The following is a 25,299-nucleotide window of genomic DNA, read 5'->3' as shown; positions in this document are numbered from 1 at the left end:
AAAATAAAAAAGTACTGATTATTATTGCTTCTAACTACATCGAAAATAGGTTTAAAGGACCTGTAAAAAGTTTGTGTTGTGTGACACAAGTATTTACAGCGAACTTTCCTAAAATGTAGTCCTTTTCTATTTTATTATTATTTAATTTTTGTGAATTCGTAAAGTGTTTAACGTAATTCGTATAAAGTTGGTTATAATATTTATGTAATGCATACCAAATTATAATCCATCTGAAATCTTGGCATTCACTTACCAGCACATCAAAATATTTAACACTGCTTCACGGGGTGTGATTACTAGTAATTTTCACTTGCCGCTGTTACAAGCTGAGTGTCGATTATTAGCATTGCGAGTGCGAAATGTAATAATAACTTACTTAATAACAACAACAGCAGTGAAATTGAGTTCGACATTAATAATAATTAGCAGAGCACAGCAAACCGAGTACACTTTACTCAAAAGTCTCGTTGCTGTAACAAGTCAGTATGTAACAACAAGCAAGTGGTTACATTTTAATGCCTGAATACCAGGGTATTACTTTGTTTACTATACTGTTATGCTATACCATTGACATATCTACACACTAACGGGGCGCCTAATTGAAGTGCGTATACGCAGTGCGGTAATTTCATTATTGGCAGCGTCAATTGCTCCAGCCCAATAACAAAGCTTCGAGCAGCAGCAGAGATAAAGCCCAGCATGATGACATACATACACACATGCGCACGACATAAAGTAAAATATTATAGTTGTGTAGGGACAAGGTGGCCGTGATGCCATAAGCTTAGCGTAGCATTGGGCGGCTAAATCTTGTACAGCTGCCAACGCCAGTAGTCATTCAGTTCCGACTACAACAAGTATAAACAGCGCAAGCAACATTGAATACTTGTTATATGTGCGTGTATGTATGTATTTGATATTTGTACATAATTCCTAGCTTTAGGTACATATGTTAGCGGCTTTTGTCTGAAGTGTACATTGAGGTCAATTCAAACACTGAAACACTGACTGGTGTTGTAACTGACTGCCTGTTTAAGAAACGCTGTTCCAGCAGCTAAGCAGCCGCTAAGCTCTATGTAACATACTTGTACATGTACATATTGAAGCACAAATACACTTCCGAGGCTATTACTTTATGAGACAGGCGGCTTTCTAGAAGCATCAAACCGACCCAGGTTGCTTAGTGCTGAGCATTATTAGCAGAGATATCCTGAGCTAGAATATGTACGGCTATTTGCTGTTTCGTCTTTCTCGCTGCTATGTTTCTGATTTGTGTTTGCTGCTAGTTTTCTCGCCTATGTATATTGTTGACGTTGCGGAACGGAAAGTCAGAAATTATTATGGCTTTAATTAGTTGTTTTATGATGTGGAAAATTATGAGATTTATTGCGTTTTACGAGCTGTCTTCTCCTTTCCCATACTGTTTATTTTATGCGCTCTTCTTCACCACATTATATTTCTATTTGGAAATATACAAAAATAATTTTCTACGCGAAACTCGAACGAAACGACGTAATTTGTCATTAAACTGTTATCTTATAATCACCGATGATATGTCCGCACTGTTCACTGTCACTTCTTTGTAATTTGGTTTTAATGAGATTCTGAAAATTACATGAATAACACACGCGCCATTCCTCTTCAATACTCCGCTAAGAACTGCGTTCTAATTAGTATTTCGTGTGCAAAAAGACATTTGTTATGAACTTTTCCTAAACTATTAATATTATACAATATATATATATACATAAGTATTTATTTATGAGATTTAATATTTGTAGAGATTTAGTGGAATTATAGTAGAGGGAAAATATTTTACGAATTATATTTATAAATACACAATAAAATAGTGCATTTTATTTTTCTTAAGAAACCCGGAAGTCGTTTATATATTTAATTTCAAGCATATTTGTTGAAAAATAATCGTATAAAGCCCTAGGGGTTCTGATAAATTTTAATAGGCTGCCAGATCTCTCTGCCTCGCTTCACCGGTCCGTTGAAGCGCAACAAATGTCGTTTGTGGCAACTGTCACTTCCCGCATGGCAGCCACTTTTTGTCCCATGATCTGTATGCCACACGATTTTCCTTTATTTTCTGATTAATGAAAAGTGCATTAGCATGCATCAAAAGGATAAATATATAAAGGGCAATGAAGTAATAACGTGATACACGCGTTGTCTGTGTGAGTGTATTTGCGAATGAATGCATGAATGAATAGAGCTCTGAAAGGAGTTAAAAAAGCGCATCGCCGCGGTAGAAAACAAATTTTTTAATTGCTGTGCAAACGAAAGAAAGCAAAGAAGAAAGCGTATAAACAAAATGATGAATGAGCGGTTGAATGGAAGAACTGTTCAAAGAGGTAATTCAAAAGACAGATGAAGAAAGCAAATCACACACACTCACGCACACTCTTCTTTATTATTGAAAAAAGCTTACATTTACTCTATATTCATTTGCTTTATACTCAATGAAATAAAAAGAAAATATGTGTGAACCAACTTGAATAGCTTTGTATCCTTGTATAAACAAAAGCGAATGCTTTCAAGGCATGACATAATATATAACCTAATTTGCACACGGGCTGCAAATAAAAAGATGTTTGCTTACTTCATTTCAAAGTTTCAAAAGTTCAAAATAGTCGATACAATATTAATTCAAATTATAAAATTCACAATGTTAACTGTTAATCAAATGGTGTTAAGGGGCACATCTAGTGCGAGAGCCTAAAAATGGTGATTTTCGGGAATTAAAAAACTACTGTATTAATTATTTTTAATTTTCAGGGTATATTTATATATATTTTAAGGATTTTTGAAAAATCTTAAAATTTTTCTATTAGTTACACGCCGATGTCGCTAAAAACAAACGGCGCTCCACTATTGCAGTATTGCCGTGGATACAACCTAAAAAAACAATCAAAACATTCTCACTAGAAGATATTGTCTATACAATGACCTATGGTCAAAAAAGTCAAAAATTTGCGCAATGGCGGCGTTTATGCCATTGTAACCAAAACGAGATGTTGAGTCAAAATTTTACTATGTTTTTTGGAATAGTATATCCTATTGAAATATCAAAAAAGTAGATTTTTTTTTAAATTTCACATTGGGAGTGTTCCTTAAAATACAAATAGATAAATATCACATGAAAACACTTTTAAAAATAAAAACATCCCTTAATTTTGAGTACGACATAACAATTAAGAATTACCACTGATTGTTGATTACCGGTTTTTTCCTGTTTTCATGCCCACCAACGTGTTATAATTACTTTGAAAGAAAGGTTTAATGTAACGGAATTTGAGATCAAAGAAGCGGATATCAAAATAAAGAATATGCCTTAAAATAATTAAGAAAATATTGGGTGACAATGAAGTGACGAATTTTTTTAGTTAAAGCAGAGAAAAATAAACCCTCGTAAAATATAAAAACCGCCAAATAGGGAAACTTCAAAAATTAATAAATCATAAAGTGATATTCAAAACAAAAAATTAAATTCCTTTATGAAAATAATTATTTTTATACTCTCGCAACCTGTTGCTACAGAGTATAATAGTTTTGATCACCTAACGGTTGTTTGTATCACCTAAAACTAATCGAGTTAGATATAGGGTTATATATATATATAAGAAATTTCACTGGGAACAAATGTTTTTAGCACCCCTATCGACTGTGTGAAAATGGGTGAAATCGGGTGACAACCCCTCCCACTCCCCATATAACTGTACTGTTAAAAACTACTAGAAGCGCGATAAATCAAGCACTAAACACGCCAGAGACATTAAATTTTACCCCTGGGATGGTGTGAGATGTCTTTATAGGAACCGCTTTTAAAACTAGACTGTGGGTGTGGCACCGCCCACTTTTAGGTAAAAACCCATATCTTGCGCTCTGCTTAATCGATTTCAACTAAATTCGTTACATAATATTCTTCTTATATCTCTATTTTATTGTGCGAAAATGGGCGAAATCGGGTTACAAACACGCCTGTATTCCATATAAACAATTTTAGATTCTATCTGATTTTTTCACTTTCCACTATGAAAATCAAGCAACAATAAAGTATGCCACCTTGTGACCAAAAATTGTCCAAGTCGAAACAAAACTGTTCAAGCCAATAGGTACTGAATATGTAGAGCCCAGTGCCTATAGTTGACTTTTTACCCAAAATATCAGTCAATGTGTAAGATATATTATATAATTGAAATTCATATAATAAAATAAATTAATGAATTTCTTGATAATAGTATGTTTTTGTGTCAAAAATGAGTTGAATCGTATCAATACTTCCTATAATATAAAATTTTGTCAACACCTGAAGTCATTTCCCGGACTTTGATCCTTACAAGTTGCGAGAGTATAAAATGTTCGGTGACACCCGAACTTAGAACTTCCTAACTTGTTATTACTTTATTTTATTTTTTTTTTGCATTAAATAGCGATTCTTGATTGAAATAAGAGTAGAAACTATACTAAATTATGTAACTCTTGATTGCTTTGAAAAATTATATTAGTCTATATATGAAAATAAGACTTGATAACCGATAACAGTTAACTAAAATATTGGGACATATACGTATGTATGTATATATATATTTTGCACAATCCATCTTCCGATCAACTCAAATATTTCGAACCACAAACAATTCCACATTTATATTTGTAAAACACCTTTAAAAATTATGGTGATAACAATAAAACCGCAGTACATAAATCACGATACACTTTGAGCTTCGTCTGGATTTTGAATTATTATATGTCATAATTTCGAAGCGAGAGCATTCGTAAGAAATAAATTTCCGTGTGCCATTCGATTGATTGTTTTGAGAAACAAATAAAATCTGCGCAGTAAAATACACGTCAGTTATTTTCAATCAAGTATGCCGAAATTGATAACGTGAAATCGTGACTGCTTTTTACAACTTTACATATTCTTTTGTGCTTTAACTCCAATATGATGAATGTTACCCATAAATTTTTCCACCTTCTTAGACGACGTGCAGGTCCCCCTAGCATTTTCACCAGCAAGCAATTCAAAATAATAAAAGAATTGCCACTTCTTTTGTGAGTGTTTGTAAATGTGAGAGACCTTTCAGCGCACTTTAACAGAGTGTGACCAAAAATAATTGCGAAAAAAAAGCCAAACAGCAAATAAAAAAAAATATGTGCAAACACCTCGTTTCACCATCGCGTCATTCATACTCAAACGGGCGAAAAGCCTGCCTCATAGGCCGCGCTTGTCACGGCGGAACTTAATGTGATTTTATTTATTTTTATAAATTATGGCTTAAGCTGGTTTGGCCACGCGTCTGCCAAACAAAAGTTAAAAGCGGCAACAATAATAAGTTTTGTTTACAACACTTAAGTCAGTTTTTTACGCGACTAAATGGAGATGCTGGAGTGAAAAATACAGCAATGTAATAAAGCATAAATAAAAAGCTAAGAACAAAGCGACCAAAGGCAGGCCAGCGAAAGCCAAAAAAATCGGGCAAAGCTGCACAGCACGCTTATAGTGCCATCCAATGTCAGCGCCTGTAAAAATCCACGAGCAATAACAAAAAGGAGTGAGACTTCAACAACAATGAAACAGAGCGCACCGCCAGCTAACAGAGATATTTATGACTGTGTGTATTATACGCGTGCAGGAAGGGAATTTTAAAGCCCCCAAAATATGTTTAATACAAACTGACAAGCCTAACAAATTTAAAACCAGAAACGAGTCGGCTTAACGTTTTATTAAGAAAGTAGCTTACAAATTTTCTGCGTCAATTAGTAGGAAAAAGGGTCAAACCTTTCTAAATCCTAAAATATTATTTTATAAACATTGTATATAGAATTTTGTTTTAAACTAGAGTAAATAGTGGATTCCAAAGAGAAAATCAAAAATAGTATGATAAATCAAACATTCACAAAACAGAGTCATTTGATTATTATAACCTAATTACAAAAGCTCGCGGCGCTCACTTGGACTATGCAAAACTATTCGATTCCACTATACACTGGTTTTGAAGTTAATAAAAAAAGTATATACTTCTATTTAAATGTGGTTGACTTCCAAAAGAAATCTATAAGCCTGTTTGTGCCAAGCCAAAAGCTTCTCATAGATTAATCAGCCTTTCGGAGTCGGTTCCAATTTTTTTTTTATCGAAAAATGAGAACAAGTTTCGCTTACAAATGCCATTGTTCCTAATTTCTAAAGGTCAAGGAGATTTGACCTCGATACATGGATTTAATATAAACTAAGATTTCGACTCGACATTGGCTTCTGCAAATTCGAACATTAGTAAATCGATTTGATTGACTTATTAATTAAACGCTTTTATCATACATACAACGGCGTTTGAAACACCACAACACACGTGAAATTATTTAATGTGCAGGCAGAGCGAACCTTTTATTATTTATATTACTTGTTAATTTCCCCGTGGGAAATGTAAAAATAAAAAACAATGACAGCGTTAACTTTGCTCGTCACTGTCGGCAAAAGCTATCTGAACAATGAAAATAAAATGAATCAACAATAACAAGTAGAAATAGCGCTCACACATAATGGAGGTGATGGTGATGGCCAGTCATGGAACACAAACGCCAGCCAAACGAAATATGTGCGACGATAATCACATCATGTGAGCGTCATAAAATGCAAAGTGAATGAAAAAGCAAAAGGGCAGGCGAAAGTTGCCAACTTGAAATACATGAAATCAGGCGGCAGAATAAAGAGGGATGTACGAGTATATACCTATGACATACATATATGTGGGCTACCCAGTTACAGCTTGTTGGCGTCTACGGGTCTGAATGTGCATATGAGTAGTGATGGGATTTAAAACTTTTGATGTCCTTCCTTTTTTAAACTGGGGTCACCGCTTATGACCGACCGTTTTTTTCCATTTATTTATTGCTTTATTGTGTTGTTGCTAGCGTCTGCCTGGCCGTTGTCGTGTCCACTTGCCTTTACGTCGACATGGTGCATGGCGACGTTTCCTACTTGCCAGTTTGTCACTTGTCTCGCTTTTGTAGCTTTTATTATGAAATACATAAAAATGACCGTAACAACAATACAAAGTGTCATGTGAATGATGTGCCACACAATATGCTACACATATGCCGCACGCCGGCCAACTCGCCAACTCACAGGCAGTTAAGAGTTAAAGCGCGGAAGTGTGCGGAAATTGACTTTTAAATATGCGCACACACATTTGCGAGCGTTCAGTGAAAAGTTTTATTTTTATTAAATTTGCTGAGAAAAGCTGGCTGACAGTGGTCAGTCGCAGTGGACGTGCACTATGCTGCTTTGACGTGGAATTGTAAACGAGAAACACCTGACTTGGTCGACGAGATATTGGCCTGTCGTGCACGCGTTTCGTGCCTTGTTATTGTGACATTTGAGTGATTTATAATTTTCGTAGGCATTTCTGTATATAGTCATAATAAGTTTACAAACACACTATTTGTCAATACTTGTATGTTGACCGCTCTCTTTTATTTTCTATGCTATTCATGTATTTAATCAGCTGACTAGAAGTAGAAAAATTAATACAAAATAACATCAAAACTAAAATAATAACAGTGATCAACAAAAATCGTTAGAAAAAAAGGTTTTAAACTAAAAGAGCTCAAGGCATACCATCTCAAATATCACTCAAAACTTTTATGTCAGGGTTTATTAAATATGAAATGTTATAAAATGACCAATGGAAATAATTTGATATTGATCGGTCAGTTTGTATGATAGCTGAATGCTATAATAGTCCTATCCTAACAACATTACACCGCTGTACTTTGGACAATAATCTATACCACATTTTGTGAAGATATCTTGTCATATCAAAAAGTTTTCCCTATAATAACTTGATTTTAATAGTTCAGTTTGTATGGCAGCTGTGAGCTATAGTGGTCCGATCTGAACAATGTCTTCGGAGATGCTAAATTTCTTAATGATATCTAGCTCGTCATGCTCATCATTTATACATCTGACGTCTTCTTCTGGGTGTTACAGACTTCGTGACAAACTATACAATATATACCTTGTTCGGGGTATAAGAATTGGAATGAATTTTATAAAGCAATAAATTCACAGATTTCGTAATAAAAAATACGATTTAAAAACTACGACACTAATGCCACTAATTACTGCCCTTAATGTGTCGCCCCATAAGTTATGAATCAACTTTTCTACATACTCTTATACACTTGAACTCAATATTAATTTTGTGTTTCAACAAAACTCATGCAAAACGTGTGCAGTAATATTGCACAATAAGTCTTAACTAATTCGAAATGAATGCACTTATTTATTTTGTTGTTATTGATGCTCTTTAACAACAAATTAAGGATAATTTAACAATAATTCTATTTGTTAAAAGCACAGGCCACCAGAAATGCACAGCATAACCGCCCCGTTAATCGCCGTCTAGAGCAAAATAAAAAATAAAGCACTTTGTATATGCCGACATACTTACGTATGTATGTACATATATATACATATGTATGTGTGTGTTATTCATCATATTTATAAATAATCAACACTTGAATACAAAAACAATAAGGGAAAATACAAACCCAAGAGCTTCATTGTTTTACAATTACTTAAACATAACAACAATTTGTACATATGTATGAATGTATATATATAAATATATATGCGCTATACAAGTATAGATGATGTGCATATGTACATACGTCGGTATATATCGTTTATTAAACTTGAACGTTTAACACGAAATGCCATTGGCAATTGCTTTGTAAATAAATTAAACGCATTGGCTGTCAAAGCTCGTGTGCTCTGTGCCGACGTCGTTGTTGACTTTGAGTGCATGTGCACTTGACGCCGTCGCTAATGATAAATTAAATAGCGGCGTACCCAGTGACATACTTACGTGTATGCCAACAACATTAAGGTACAACAAAAACAACAAAAGCAAAGTGTGGGCGTCTAGCAAAAACAACGAACAGTGAGCGAAATAAAACAGAGGAAGTTTACGTCGTGCTTATATATGTGTAGAGTTATATGAATGTGAACATTATGTAATCAGTTCGACACATATGGCCAGTAGTGTCAAATTTCTGATTGTGTTTTTGACATCAAAACAGATCTGACCTGAGGCTATAAACAAAAGAAATCATTAAGATGGTCACTTTGAAATGGTGATGATCACAAACGATACCGAATAAGTAAAATCATGGCCATTCATAATGTATATACTTATATATGTATGGATTATATTAATTGAGAAACACTGACTTCTATTGAGTAGACTTATGCTTTAGTCAGTGACTGACGTTCCGCCCTTTCGTACTCACCGCCCATATTAAACACAATTTGTCAAAGTATGCCCGTAGTGGCAACGTAGAAATCAGTTGTTTCCTTTTATTTTCATTGCACCAATGTTGCCATCACTCATTTGTATACTTGATTTTGCACACATTTAGTTTTTTAGCTATGATTTTTCATAACGTAAAAGCTCAAAACTAAAATCCAACTATTAAAAATAGTCTACCTATTTATAAATAAATGTTTTCGACTGTGATTTGGAGTTAGTTTAGGAGTATTTCAACTACCATATATTCAACTTTATTAAATTATAATTACTACAAAATATAGAGACGGGCAACCCTGCGTTGCAAGTGTACAATCAGCTGACTCGTTTCTACGGGAAAAATCCAATTTTCGTGGATATTCACTTCCACGGACGGTAGAAGCGGTGGTAAGTATTCATTTACATTGCGGCCTCAAAAGATAGGTCGTATCAGCTGATTCGATCTATAGTTTTGCGTCGGTCACTAACTATAGCATAACCGTATACAAGTATTATACACGTTGCCGCCACGTTTGGTGTTTGTGTGCTTGTTCTGATATTTTTGGCTGCCTAAACAGCTTTTCGTTAATATACATACATACATACTCGTATGTACTTGTACATCTGTAAATATTTTTTGTTTACTGAGCAGAACGCTACTTTTGTAATATTTTTGTGTTTTTCGGCTGCTCCCCACTTGAAAGATTTTTTGCTCCGCTCACTTATTGCCTTGGCACCTACTTTATCTTGCTGCGCGCCTATTAAATTGGCAAACTGTTTAAAAAGTTTAAACGTTTTTGTTTACAAAGACTATTTAAATTTTGAAATGTAAATGTGAATGAATATAGAAAGTAAGCGTATGTTGTGCTTTTTTCTCGCCTTAATAAAGTTGTGGAAATTATGGAGAAATATTTAAAGGTTTGTTCATTATCGCTTTTTATATATTTACACAGCGCCCTTTTCTTTTGATTGTGGTTCCATTACCTCATACATGATATATACATATGTATGTATATGTATAAACTTATATGTATATACCATAGTGATGTCGGCATGAGGCTATATGTTTTGGTTAATGGTACCGAATTTTCGGACTTTTCTTATCAGCCACCCAGCAATTAACAGCAGCAAGACTAATTCATTAGCAGTCTGAACATTTGTGTTACCCTCCTTGAAATATGACATCATTCTGACAAAATATATACATATGTATGTATGTAGGTATATGCATATCTTCTCATATTCTATATATTTGTACATTGGGTAGTATACTTTAGGCAGAAAAAGTCTGCGTACAAAGTATCAACAAAAATAAATTGGTAGAAAAAACAAGAAAAAATGTTAACTTCGATTACACCGAAGCTTTAATAACCTTCACAAATACAAATGTGCCTTACAAGAACTTGATTCCAATTGTTCAATTAGTATGTCAGCTATATGCTATAGTGATCCGATCTGAACAATATCTTTGCATTATTGCCTTAAATAATAATCCATGCGAAATTTCGTGAATATACCTCGTCAAATAAAAGAGTTTTCCATATAAGAACTTGAATCCGATTGTTCAGTTTGTATGGCAGCTATATGCTATAGGGCAGGTGCAAAATTTCAGATATCTTAAAAACTGACGGCCTAATTCGTATACATGCAGACAGACGGACGGACAGACAGACGGACATGGCTAAATCAACTCAGCTCAGCTCATCATTAGAAAAAATCTGTGCAGAAGGTACATAAGTAGGTCGAATAAAGTTATTCTTCTTACAATTTAATTGGACGTCGGATATCTACAACGTTTTAAAACTACCGTTAAGGGGTTTGACATGGAATAGACAAGCTTAGAGGTTTCTGTCGAAGGAATGTGAGCCCATTCTTCGTGTAGCACATCCTTAAGCATATCCTTTGAGATAACTGTGCGTTGGCAGATTTAACGTTCCAGTGATAGACGCTATTTAGGATTAAAGTCTGGTAATTCTGGTGGTGTTTGAAGTTGCTTCGGAAAATTTTAGAGTAACTAAAGCTTGTCTGCTGTATGTTTCGGGGAGTTATCATGTAGAAAATGGGAGTCACTTTCAAGACCCAATCCTTCCGCTCTTTGCTTCAAATTTATTTTTCTGATATTAAGGTATGCATATTTAACCATGGTGGACTCTATAAATTCCATTTGGCTCACACAATTACTAGCTCCCCCATATCATTGTTTCTTCACCACCGTTCTTTACAGTATCCATCAATATTTCGGAGTTCTTGTGTGCGACTTGCCCATAAAACCCTGTGTTTTAATAATTTTGTTAATGGTGTCAGTGCAGAGGGATTTCTTAATCCCCTTTCAGAGGGACTTATTTCTACTCTTATAGGCGATATTTGATATATTAAATTAAATAACAAACTGAATAGAAGAAAAATCTTTTAAAATTGCTACTTTTACAAAAACAAGTAAAACTAAAATTTTTCGACACTTTTACATTTGGTCATTATGTAGGGCCCTCCCATTGGATAATTTTGTTTATTATACTCTCGCAACCTGTTGCTACAGAGTATAATAGTTTTGTTCACCTAACGGTTGTTTGTATCACCTAAAATTAATCGAGTTAGATATAGGGTTATATATATATAAATGATCAGGATGAAGAGACGAGTTGAAATCCGGGTGACTGTCTGTCCGTCCGTCCGTCCGTCTGTCCGTCCGTCCGTCCGTGCAAGCTCTAACTTGAGTAAAAATTGAGATATCTTTATGAAACTTGGTAGACATGTTTCATGGTACCGTGAGACGGTTGGTATTGCAGATGGGCGTAATCGGACCACTGCCACGCCCACAAAACGCCATTAATCAAAAACAAATAACTTGCCATAACTAAGCTCCGCAATAAGATACAAGACTGTTATTTGGTACACAGGATCACATTAGGGAGGGGCATCTGCAGTTAAATTTTTTTTTTAAAAAGTGGGCGTGCTCCCGCCTCTAATAGGTTTAATGTTCATATCTCCTAAACCGCTAATGCTATAATAACAAAATTCACTGGAAGCAACTTTAGCACTTCTATTGACGGTGTGAAAATAGTTGAAATCGGGTGGCAACTCCGCCCACTCCCCATATAACGGTACTGTTAAAAACTACTAAAAGCGCGATAAATCAAGCACTAAACACGCCAGAGACATTAAATTTTATCTCTGAGATGGTATAAGATGACTTTATAGGAACCGCGTTCAAAATTAGACAGTGGGCGTGGCACAGCCCACTTTTAGGTGAAAACCCATATCTTGAGATCTGCTTAACCGATTTCAACCAAATTCGGTGCGTAACGTTCTTTTCATGTTTCTATGTCATAGTGCGAAAATGGGCGAAATCGGACTACAACCACGCCTATTTCCCATATAACACCTTTTTCAATTCCATCTGATTCTTTCACTTTCCACTATGCAAATCAGGTAACAATGATTATATCGGGGTAAAACTTTGCGTGAATAATGCGTTTGAAGTATGCCACCTTGTGAGCAAAAATTGTCTAAATCAAATCAAAACTGTTCAAGCCCCTAGGTAATTAATATGTTGACCCCAGTGCCTATAGCTGACTTTTTACCGAAAATATCGGTCAACATAGAACAAGGCGGCAAGATCCACAAAGAAATCTAAAACGAGTATACCATTTGACTTTGCGGGAGTATAAAATGTTCGGTTACATCCGAACTTAGCCCTTCCTTACTTGTTTAAGCATTAAGCTGTGTGAAGAATTTTTTAATAAACCAAATTGGCGAATTCTGATTAGCCAGTTTTCTTCTACTTAAGTTCTGATCATATTATACATACATTGAAATTTTTAAACTAATGTAAACAAATTAGTCTAGCAATGAAAAATAACCCATTTAATTTTGATACTTCACCAATGGAATGCCCCGTAGGTACCCAGTATGATACAGCACGGAAGTCCCGTAAAATTTTATACTATTGGTAGCAGGCAAGCATGATTGGAAGACACGAATCAATCTACGGACATTATCATATGTTATTATACCACTGAATCAGCTGATATACATTAAAACGTTGTAAATATGTGTATAGTGTATACCTATAATATTCTTGCATACACTAGACAACCCTTAAGAAAACATTTTTAATTTTCCAACATTTATTTTACCGGTTAGTCCGCTTTTAAGAAGCTTTTAAAACATAATGCCAATATGGAGCTTCTTTGCAATCATTTAATCTTTTTATGTGTTATGCTGTTTTTTTTAAAACAGTAAAATATGGTTTTTGCAAAATGTTTATTGACCTGTATTCCATTGAACTATTAGCAAAAATGTTAGGAAGAAATAAAAATTAACTTGTCAGCACACTTGGGTAAATACTTTCGTATGGTTACACAAGTGAACGTACGTATGTATGTATATTTTATCCAAAAGCTCATAACTGCAAAGTTACGATAAAATAACACTTGCGCGCCGTTTCTGAACGCCTATACAATTGGGTACAAAATACCAACAGGCTTCCTACGAAATCGAGAGTGAATATGACAGACACCTTAGCCACAATAGAAAACCGAAGCAAAAGCATTTTGTGTTATCCAAAATGCGCCAAATTCGAAGAAGTCGGTGGGCGAGTGAGTCAATTTTCAAACAGTCCTAACCTATTTAATATCTTCTGATCGCCGAATATTAGTGTCGAAAACTTAAAAACAGCACAAGTCATTGACGTTGTTTTGATTTGTAATGCGAACTCTTTGGTAAAATTTGGGTATACAAAATTAAGTTAAAAACTGCTAAACAGTTTCTAAACAAAACAAGTAAGGAAGGGCTAAGTTCGGATGTAACCGAACATTTTATACTCTCGCAAAGTCAAATGGTATACTCGTTTGAGATTTCTTTGTGGATTGGCTGATATTTTCGGTAGAAGGTCAACTATAGGCACTGGGGTCCACATATTTAGTACTTAGGGGCTTGAGCAGCTTTGGTTCGATTTAGGCAATTTTTGGTCACAAGGTGGCATACATTAAACGTATTATTCCCGCAAAGTTTTACCCCGATATAGTCATTGTTGCTTGATATGCATAGTGGAAAGTGAAAGAATCAGATGGAATTGAAAATGGTGTTATATGGGAAATAGGCGTGGTTGTAGTCCGATTTAGCCCATTTTCGCAATATATCATAGAAATATGAAAAGAACGTTATGCACCGAATTTTGTTGAAATTGGTTAAGCAGATCCCAAGATATCTCATACCATCCCAGAGATAAAATTTAATGTCTCTGGCGTGTTTGGTGCTTGATTTATCGCGCTTTTAGTAGTTTTTAACAGTACCGTTATATGGGGAGTGGGCGGAGTTGCCCGATTTCAACTATTTTCATACTGTAGGTAGAGGTTCTAAAAACATTTGCTTCCAGTGAATTTTGTTATTATAGCATTAGCGGTTTAGGAGATATGCACATTAAAACTATTAGAGGCGGGACCACGCCCACTTTAAAAAAATTTTTTTTAACTGCAGATGCTCCTCCTTAATGTGATCCTGTGTAGCTTAGTTATGGCAATTTATTTGTTTGTGATTAATTGCATCTACAATACCAACCGTCTCACGGTACCAAGAAACATGTCTACTAATTTTCATAAAGATATCTCAATTTTTACTCAAGTTACAGCTTGCACGGACCGACAGACGGACAGACGGACGGACGGACAGATGGACAGACAGTCACCCGGATTTCAACTCGTCTCTTCATCCTGATCATTTATATATATATAACCTTATATCTAACTCGATTAGTTTTAGGTGATACAAACAACCGTTAGGTGAACAAAACTATTATACTCTGTAGCAACAGGTTGCGAGAGTATAAAAATAAACACTTATGACTGTTTTCATGTTGCTTTGAACTGCATTCAAGGTAAGGACAGACAGACCAACAACAATAATATGAGTTGATAAGATCGGCTAGAGATGAAAGTAACATAGACGAATTCACTTCCAACTTTGTGTGTTATGATCATGTGTCGTGCATTGCTGCGTTGCTGGTACAAAAAGTTTATAATTTTTTGTTATAAACAATTAAGAAACATAATAAGAAACTGTACATTTTTGGTGGTTGTAAATAAAGCAGAATGTCATTTTATTTTTGGACAGATTTTTGTCGATCAAAGGAAGCATAATGAAAATTAAGGCAATCTAGATGCTTGCTGAAAAGTTCGTTTGAATGTTGAGTCCCTAGCTATTCGAAAATCGCTTAATTTTCACTCAAAACAGAGTAGACCACTCGGAGGTAAAAATGTGTACTAAACTTTTAAGCATGTTTTAATACACTTATTAGGTCACTTTCTTCTAACCATGTCGAATAGGGCAGATTAATATTAAATATTAAAATCAAAAACCTTTATTATATTTATAAAAATTAGGTTAATAATATGTTTTTCCAATATATAAATAAATTCTGTGTGTAAATCAACACTCCTGCCGTTGAATCAAAATTTAATTTTTATTGAGTTCATTTATCGCCCTTTTTTGCTTGCCTTATCGTGCTTGTTAAGTAAACAGAAAATAAGCAGTGCAATTCACAAAAAAATAAACAAGCGTTTCCATACATACACACATACATGAACACATTTTATATACTATACTAAACTGTTATACATATTTTTGAACTCAATATCAAATTAAAACCCCAAAGCGACAAGCAGTCAACAGTCATTGTGCTGCTGATGCTGATCGCCGGGTATTTAGTGACCGAATATTATTGATCATTTTAAAAATCGAAAGTGATCGTGAACTGGTGGATGTTGTGGACAGCAAGCAGAGAGCAAGTAGTAAAAATGGCGTGGCAATCAACCAAGAGCTAAAAAGAACAGTTAGTGTTAGTGTGAGGGGGAAAAGTATACAAGTTTAAGTAAATATGACACTGGATCGCAATCACCTAGTAGCACCACCATGATCGCAAACCTTACTTTCAATAAACAGTAGGACAGACGTTATAGCAGGTATATAGTGTACATTTAGCGATCATGGCAACAGTTTTCAAATCGAGGTAGCAGCTTTTTTAATTTTTGTTCACAGTGTTTGTGCATGTTTAATTGCGGGCATGTGCGTAATGTATGATTTTGCCTTTCTCAGCTCTGCGTGCACTCCAGTTCTGTTTGCCTGCTGCTTATTCAAAGAACGCTATCGATTTTTGCACTGAAACCGAGAGTGAATTTACTCGACTCAACAACAACGACTAGTTCAGCGTAGGTTGAACGCACGCTATGTGGATCATTGTCCTTGATCATTGAAATCAAGATCATTGTGACTTTTTATATGTGTAAGCAGCATTAACGCAGTGGCCTCGCCGAATGCATTTGTACGAGTGATTTCGATTCATGACACTGTCCCAATTTCCGTAAGCAATTCAGGGTTTTCTGAGGGTCACTTAAAGGTCACAGACACAACGACACAAAACGTTGGCATTTTCAAAATCAAAACCCATTCGAATTGCGTGAAAGTGTGTCAATGCCCTTCTCATTCCTCCGCTTTGCGTTATTTAAAGAAGGGTGGTAAGGAAACCGTGCACACAGAGAGACTTCCAAACTATATACAGGTTTGATTAACCTACCGGGTTCAATTTTGCCAATGAAAGAAAAATCATGCGAGCAATGTTTCAACCAGGCACTCAGAAATAAGGAGATCATCACTATACACTGCCGAAATATTATAGCAGTCGCTGTCGTAAACACATTGTTCGCAATGAATGCAACAACAGCACAGTATGTTAAGGAAATATCGTGTTAATTGCCCAGACTTATGTGTAGGTATGCACACGCCTTGTAAGAAATGGCCTAAGTTAAAACTGATTACTTGATACTTAAAAATCATCACTAGTCGATGACTATTAATTCGGCCATGCAATACCTAATATTTTAAGAATTTTTCATTACACTACCGTCTGTATGCGCATATAGAATTATTGTACTACTCATATCATTTGTATTGGCCACATTTTTCTTTTGTAATTGCAGTTTATGTTTGACAGATTTTTGGTTTCAATTCCATGCACTCATTTATTTTATAATAAATATGTATATGCATCTTTTAAAATGTGGTGATTTGCCCCTTAATTGCCAGCGATTCTACGGCGGTATGCAGGCTGTACGAGTATATGTTCTCACACGGAACGTTAATTCCTCAGCACTGCAACGAGCTTTCGTTTCTGTCTCATCAATTCCTGTGCTCGCACGCACGAACGTACGCACGCATATACGAACAACGATTGCGCTGACCTGCTTCTCAGCTGTAAGTGTGGTTCATTGAACCCCAAAACCACCTTTCGGCGATCTCGCTGTAGTTCAGAATGACATGTGTGGCGTACATTGTTGGTGCTGTTGCTGGTTGTTACTACAAGTATGTAAAATGACGGTGCATTGAACTTGAAGTCAACGAACTTTCGAAGAAAGAATAACAACTACATACTTACGTACAGTTATTAATGCAGCATTTATGGAAGAGAAAACGGAAGAGGAATGAAGCATATCAGTGAGAAGAGAAATTACACTAGGCCCCGGATAAGATTGTCTTTGCTGAGCAATGTTTTAGTTGCTTAGTGATCTCACGGTGTTTTGAAAGCATTTGTTCCTATTATTGTTAGTCGACTTGGTTAAAAATATTTATGTATGTAGATGTTACAAATTTGTGTAAGAATATAGATATTGCTAAACACATAGCGTTGAACAAACATATTTTATAATTATGTATGTATGTATATATGTATAAGCCATAGTAGACAGATAATGTTGGGCTCCGTTGTATGTTTACTGTACTGATAACTGAGTTTTTGAAGAAAACCTCATCACAGGCGAGTCATACTCAATTTCAACCATTTTTTGGTTTCTGTCTACTCGACTTCTGATTGCTTGATGATAGAATAAAAGTTTTGATACAAACTAAATTACTACAAAGTTCGAGTATGTTACTATGTAAATAGAAGTAGTACTTTTTGAGGTCAGCTAACATTTCATTCAAGTTTAAACTAGAAATTATTATAGTGTCCACTTCTTTTTAAATATTTATAAAACTATTATGTATGTATGTATATTGTTGTTACAATCGAAAAAATATACATAAATATAGTGCACAGTTAGAAGACTTCGCTACGAAACATTGATATCCTCACGAAAAAGAAATTCTACCTTTTCTCTAACCTCTTTCTTCTCTAACCTCTTATAAATATTTTTAAATTGTTTATAACAAAAACTTGTAAACTTTTTCTACCAGCAACGCAGCAATGTGCGACCGATGATAAACGGAATCTTAAAATTTACTCATTCAGTTTCCTCCAAAAAACCTCCAAAACCAACGCCAAGTAAAAAGCTCATGAAAAGAAATTTATATTTTATGGTCTGAAAACACTTTGGCGTACTTTGTTGCTGCACGCATGAACTACTTCACACCGACACACGGTAAATTAGTGTTATGCGGTGAGTGTTTTGGTTAAGTGCGTGTGCTTCATAACGGAACAGCAACAATGTCCGCTTGTATGTGTACATGCATAAGTTTATGATTTTATATGAAGTGAGGAATGAAAGCTCTTTAAAGAAACTAGGTCACGGCGAGAAAAGAAAACTTGTTTGTCTCATACACCGAGGAGATTGATCGCAAAAGATCGCTCACATTTGTGCCCTATGTATAGTATGTATGTACATATGTATGTATGTATTTTCATGTGATATTTTGAACGTGGACGTCTATTCGAAACCCCCTACTCCAATTTTTAATGGACTCGCTAAAATTTATGTGTTCAACAATCCACTCTGTCTGTCTGTTTTGGCTTAATGACTGGATTTTACTTTCGCTTTTTTGCATTTAACAGGAAGTCTAGTGGTTTTTTGTACCCAATTGTATAGGCGCCCAGTAATGACCAGCAGGTGAAAAGTTTCTGCGTTCACATTGTGTTGGGCGTTGGTTTTGTGTGCTTCTTTTGCTTCCAAGCAATTCACGTGGTTTCTCATTCGCTCGCATTTGTTTTTGTATTTGGGGATATTTTGGATAAATATTGTGCGTATGTATTTTTTTTAGGTGGCAAACTTAGCGTCACAAGCTAAATGAAAGCGATTTTTGTGAATTAAAAAAAAAATTTCTGTATCGATTGTTTTATATACCAGGGTCGTCAGTGGTCGAAATTCGACCAATAGAACATACAATTTAATAGCAATGTTAATATTATTTAAATTTTATTGAAGAATTTGAGGAAGTTGTATGTGCTGCATTTCTGGTTTTGGCTCAATTCTTCAATGAACAATCGAATCAAATCGGCCTATTCGAATTTATCGTCATATGTGGCCACGAAAGGATGCCATTCATGTGACGCGTAGCATAGTGAAAAAAGGAACACAAACTTTTTGTTACCGTATATACATTTTAAAAACACTAAAAAAACAAAAAAATGAGATCAGATCACGAAACTGGCAATTTACAAACTACACAGAAGATTGTTTATAGTGATTGGATCGTTTGTCCCCTAGTAATCACTCAAGCAAATTTGAAAACGTGTTTAAAGATAAATTGTTGGAGGAGATTGAACTCAGCGAACACACTTCAGAAGGCTGTAACTCAAAAAGCATTTGAGATATGGATTTAATTTTGATATGTCATTTTTATCGAAATATTGAACAAAAAAATATTATACTACGTTTGCCCTTTAAGGGATTCAGGAAAAATTTTTGGTTTGGATTTGGAGAGCTTTTTCTTAAAAAATGTTCAAAATGAGTTTGAAACTCTGCTTTGTTGTAACTCTTATAAATTTGTACATACAAAGATATAGATAAAGACATACTTGTATATGTATGACTAAGGGGCTGGCTAGCAAAATGGAATCAGCGTAGAATTAAATGTATGAGAACCAGGGTTGCAAATAATGCCTTAAAAAAAATTAAAATAACATTTGAATTAAATTTTTTTATTATTTTGTAATCCCAAATACGGGGTTAAAAAAAATGTTTAATCTCACATACCGGATTTAAAAAAAAAATTTTAATCTCAAAAACCGGAACGAAAAAAATTCAATCTTAAGCATATAATTAGGAATTAAAAAAGAATTTGCTTTAGTTTTTCGAGTTCATTGAAATTTTTAATCTCAAACATCGATTAAAAAGTGAAAATTTTATTTTTAATCCCACGTTTTTAAACAAAAAAATTTGCAACCCTGATGAGAACGAAACCTCCTCCCTACTAGGCGTTTATTCATATGCTCATTTTGAGAAGTTGCGTTATGGCGCTGTTTGTACCGATTTATACCCGCCTTTTATTGTTTATACTTTTTGGTTTATTTTTCGTGTGTGGTTATTGTTTTTGTCTCCATCACAAAACTGCTTATACTTGACCTTCAAAGTGTGGACTCGTTGGACGAATCGTCTTGGCAATAACATCAGTACTTGAATTTACGATGACGCGCTTTATTGATATTATTGTTGTGATTTTCTTCGCTTCGAGTTTACGCCTGCTTTACCTTTGATTTTAAACCTTGCCGACTACACCAGTATATGTGCGTACGTATGTGTATGTATGTGTGTCTGTATTTATAAATAGTTTTCTGTTAAAATGTTTTTTGCATATTTTGTTTTCATTAAACTGTTGTTACTACGAGTTTACCAGCGTATCTGCTTCCGCAATATGTCTGTATGCAGGCATACAAACATATACATACATATAAATATAAAAAATATGTTTGTATGTATGCAGGGCAGTGATTTCTGTCTGACCCATTCGAAAATCTGTGAGTTGCTGATGAGCGCACTCTGCTCGCCTGGTTGAAATAGTACAAAAAACTAATCAGCTTTGTCTTCCACACACCTTATGGTTATATTTAGTACGTAAAGTAGTTTGCTTGGGCTGAAGCGATGTGATAGCTAGAAGATATTATTTCGATGTTTAGAGTCCGTCAAACGCAATGAAACGCGTACAGGCGTGAATCTATGAAGCATTTTGTAGAACTTTTGATGAGTCTTGTTTAGAAGTTTCTGCCGCGACATAGTATTTAGCATGTATTTGTAGCCCTACTGTTCACAGTTTCTTTACTAAGTCGTTATTCCGTTGCGGCTAGTTAATCTAGTCAGCTAGTTTAGCTCGGCAGCTATTCTATGCGATACAGGCAAACAGAAAAAGGTGGTGGACAACTAGTCTCATACAACATATTTAGTAAAAATCAATAAAAAAAAATTATACAACTCATGGCGAAAAACCTGCCGGTATTTTCATTTCAGTTTTTTGTTTTTCAAAAAACCTTGGAAAACCTTAAACAATTACCTTAAAGCAAGGCTAACACATCGCACGTTGTATTAAACTCGCTAACAAACTGAGCAAGCAGTCAACCATCGGCTAACCGAATGCTCCTCAATATAGAGCTACAAAGAGGCAAACAACAAAAACATTGCCACAGATACAGATATTTTGTGTACATAAGATTGTGATTAAAAGCTGCATAAATGCACAAACTGCCTTGTCGTCAAGCGCCCTCTGAAAGCAACCCATGCAACCTACGCTAATAGGCCTTTACAATGGCTTGAAATCAACAACCAAGCGAGACTCATAAAGTAAAGCATGTCGCGGCGTAATGTTGATAAGTGATTTCTTTAAGGTCAGATCGCAGCAGCGAAGACATCCAAAGAGACCGTGTCAACTTAATATGTTTCACTATTTTTCGAAATGTTTGTTTTTATTGTTATTATCTGCCGACTGTGCGGTTGCTGACTGCAACCAACACATTATAGCAAAGCAATAAAGTTCACGAATCAACAGATCATTCGCAGAAAAATATTTACGGATATATGTACATACTTACGTACATACACGCTATTAAATTGGCCTGGACTGCAGTTGGTAGTTGCAGAACATTTATGAGAATCTTTATAGTACCTTTCGTACTCGTAGTGAGCATGCGTGTTTATGATTGGGCTGCAAGCATTGCCTTTGTATTGCTTGGTCTTCAAAAGTTCGAAAAGCAATGGCAAAGTCGTTTATAGTATCTTTTTCAGAATTTTATTGGGGAATATTGAAGTAGTCATAATGCTAGTTTAACAAGAAAAACGTTAACTTCGGTTGCACCGAGGCTGTAATACCCTACACAAATAAAAGAGTTTAAACGGTCAGTTTGTATGGTAGCTATATGCTATACGGGTCTGATATCGGCGATTCTGACGAATAAACAACTTCTTGAAGAGAAAAACATGTGTAAATTTTCAAATCGATATCTCAAAAACTGAAGGAATAGTTTGCGTGCATATAGGTATATATATAGACGGACATTCCTAATCGGCTCAGCTCATTACGCTGCTCATTTGTACTTTATAGCGTTTCCAATGCATAGCGCCACCTGATCGTATGTCAATGGCCACCAAAGGGTGACACGTGTACGTATTAAAGTGCATTTTGGCAGATTGCAACGCTCCTGGTGGTGCTATTCGGGTGATTTCCAGGTTACGCGAAGTACAAACATCGTAAAAAACTGAATACACCCTGTTCGGGATATAATAATAAAATAAAACTTTATAAATTGTTACAATTAATAGCATTTTAAGTACCAAGATATTTTTGTATCATACCATGTCGGAATGCGGTATATCTGAGTTCCATACAAGCGAAGTTTCGAATAGTTCAACAGTGGATGGATTCGATAGAACTGATAACTGACCTAATGATAAAAGTAAATGTTCAACAAAAATTCAAAAGCAAATTAGAAGTTACGCATGTTCCGCTGGCCTACTAATAAAACTACCTTGTGTTGGGTCCATTGCAAAACAAAATTACAATTGACCTATCAATATAATTCGGATTCTATGTTGAAATGGTTATAACAACGATATAACTATGTTTTGCGAGTGTATACCGATTAAGCTCATTTCAAACTACAATTTACCTCACAATCTAAAGAGCTATTAATAATATTGATAAACAAAGATAAACAATAAATATAACGAGTTCACACGTATCAAGTTTATTTGTTTGCCTCTATCTTTCACTTTCGCTTTCAGCTCATCTAGGAAGTGAAATACACGCGTATGAACAGGCGATCATCGAGCAAAAGCAGGGCCCTTCCAAATTCCTCTCCAAGCGTTTATCGCTTGGTGGCGCTTTCATTAGCATTGTGCGAAGTCAGCAATTAGCGGCGTTGGCCGTAACTACGTCAGCGATTGGAACTGATTAACATCGCTCTTTACTGTACCCCAAACGCATGTTTCGGGTTTTCTGCGTCGCTTCAGCGATACGGTATATTGTGTACAAGCCGATGTATATAATTTATGTACAACTGTACATAGTCCATATGAGTATATATCGCTGAGGGTAGCGTCGTCACGGTACACGATCTTGTATATTTGGCTACGACGCTTTTGGTTGACCCACTTTTGTAGTGAAGTTGATTTATGTTTTTGAATTTCGTCGCTCTAACTTATGCTGGGCGCCCAAAAGATTTCGATGACGTTTTTGGCGTTCGAAAGTTTTTTGTATGGCGTCTGTTTTTTTGTTGTCTATGCATGCCGTGTATTTTCGTATGAGTTTCTGTTGATAGTAAGTTTTTTATAAGTTTGAGGGATTTTAAATTTCAAGCTCGATTTAAGTACATAAGGCTTAAATCGATAAATGTTAAATCTATTGCTGACATACATTTTTAAACGGAGAGAATGTTCATGTGCTCTTAATAGAAGTGCGCAGTAATCCACAATTTTCACTTGCGCTTGCGTTAAAAGTTTTTTGTCTGAAATTTTAATTTGTAATGCAATTTCATGTATCCACCATATAAAGTTGCTGACAATCAATTAATATAATTGAAGTGTCTGCTGCTGCGATGTGTGTAACACCACATGTTGCCGTGAATACATGAAACTACAGCTTAAAGGCTGGCGCAAAAAATTAATATTCAACTTGGAAAACAATACACGGAAGACAGACGAGCAAGCAACAAAAGCCAAGTACAATGTTGCTGTTTTTGAGTATTTTTTATTACATTTTCCGTTCTGTTCACAAGCGTTTCATCCACTGACTGCCCACTTAAGCGACTTTTACTTTTTTGATCCTTTTATTCGCAGACACCAGCACGGCTCTGAGCAATGTGAGCGTCTCCATACCTTCGGCCGTTAAACGTGGCGATAACGCCATCTTAATCTGCAATTACAACCTGGAATATGAAAATCTATATACAGTTAAATGGTATCGTGGACGACGGGAGTTTTATCGCTACACGCCGAAGGAGAATCCAGCGTTGAAGATATTTCCGGCGAGTGGTGGATATTCGGTTGACGTAAGTAAAACAACAGTATTGCTATTCAACATACACATATATTTATATGGGGAAAAACGTACAAAAATATAGTAATTAAGAAAGAAAAACATGGACAATGATCAGGGGCCAGCCGAGCTTATGGGTATACATAAGCACATACATGCCTGTATGCCAGCAAAAGGTATTTATGTTTGTATAAATTTGTTTATAATCATTGTCAAACTTGCTCAATTCAGGATGCAAAAAATTTATTTTCCTTTAACTTGCCGTTATACATATAAAATGGCAGGAAAGATGAGGGGACTATTAGTGCTAAATTTTCTTGTTTTAATACGCCGACATATTATATTTATTTCCAGTTGTTGGCCTGGAGTGCAGACATTTTGTTGTTATTTAATTATTTTCTCTCTTTTCAGCTTGCTTACAATTAATTTATAAATTTCGAAGCAACAGCAGTAAAAGTTAAAATTGAAAATAAGTCAGCATTGTTACAGGCATTTTTATTTTTTATTTCTTCACTCACTCTCACTCACGCGCGTCCCTTGTTGCATGCGTCCAGCCAGAAGCCGTTTCATTAAGAATTTTTAGCGCGTGCCGCAAAATTTCAACTTTAATTACGCTGACACGTCGAATGGCGGTTTGTGGCTGAGTGTCATGCTGTGAGCGAATATTTCGTTGTTGCAATGGTTTTACCTTAAATTAGTAATTTAATGTTCACTATAATTGCAATTCTTAATATTATGCTACGCTTCTCGACGTAGGAAGGAAAGAAATCTT

The 25,299-nt window shown here is 35.2% G+C and overlaps 1 protein-coding gene across 5 annotated transcripts in view; it reads left to right on the top strand.

The window, feature by feature from the left end:
- Positions 1–25,299, top strand: part of LOC106619348 (uncharacterized) — a 132,495-nt gene that overhangs the window by 94,226 nt on the left and 12,970 nt on the right. For all 5 annotated transcript variants that reach the window (XM_036360155.2, XM_036360157.2, XM_036360154.2 and 2 more), the window contains one exon: positions 24,329–24,540. In XM_036360155.2, the coding sequence (XP_036216048.2) occupies positions 24,329–24,540 (212 nt within the window). The remainder of the gene's footprint in view (positions 1–24,328; positions 24,541–25,299) is intronic.

The sequence above is a fragment of the Bactrocera oleae genome, chromosome 3 (genome assembly GCF_042242935.1).
Source record: "Bactrocera oleae isolate idBacOlea1 chromosome 3, idBacOlea1, whole genome shotgun sequence".
Classification (NCBI taxonomy): domain Eukaryota; kingdom Metazoa; phylum Arthropoda; class Insecta; order Diptera; family Tephritidae; genus Bactrocera; species Bactrocera oleae.
The sequence above is the reverse complement of the archived record's forward strand: the minus strand, read 5'-3'. Positions and strand labels throughout refer to the sequence as shown.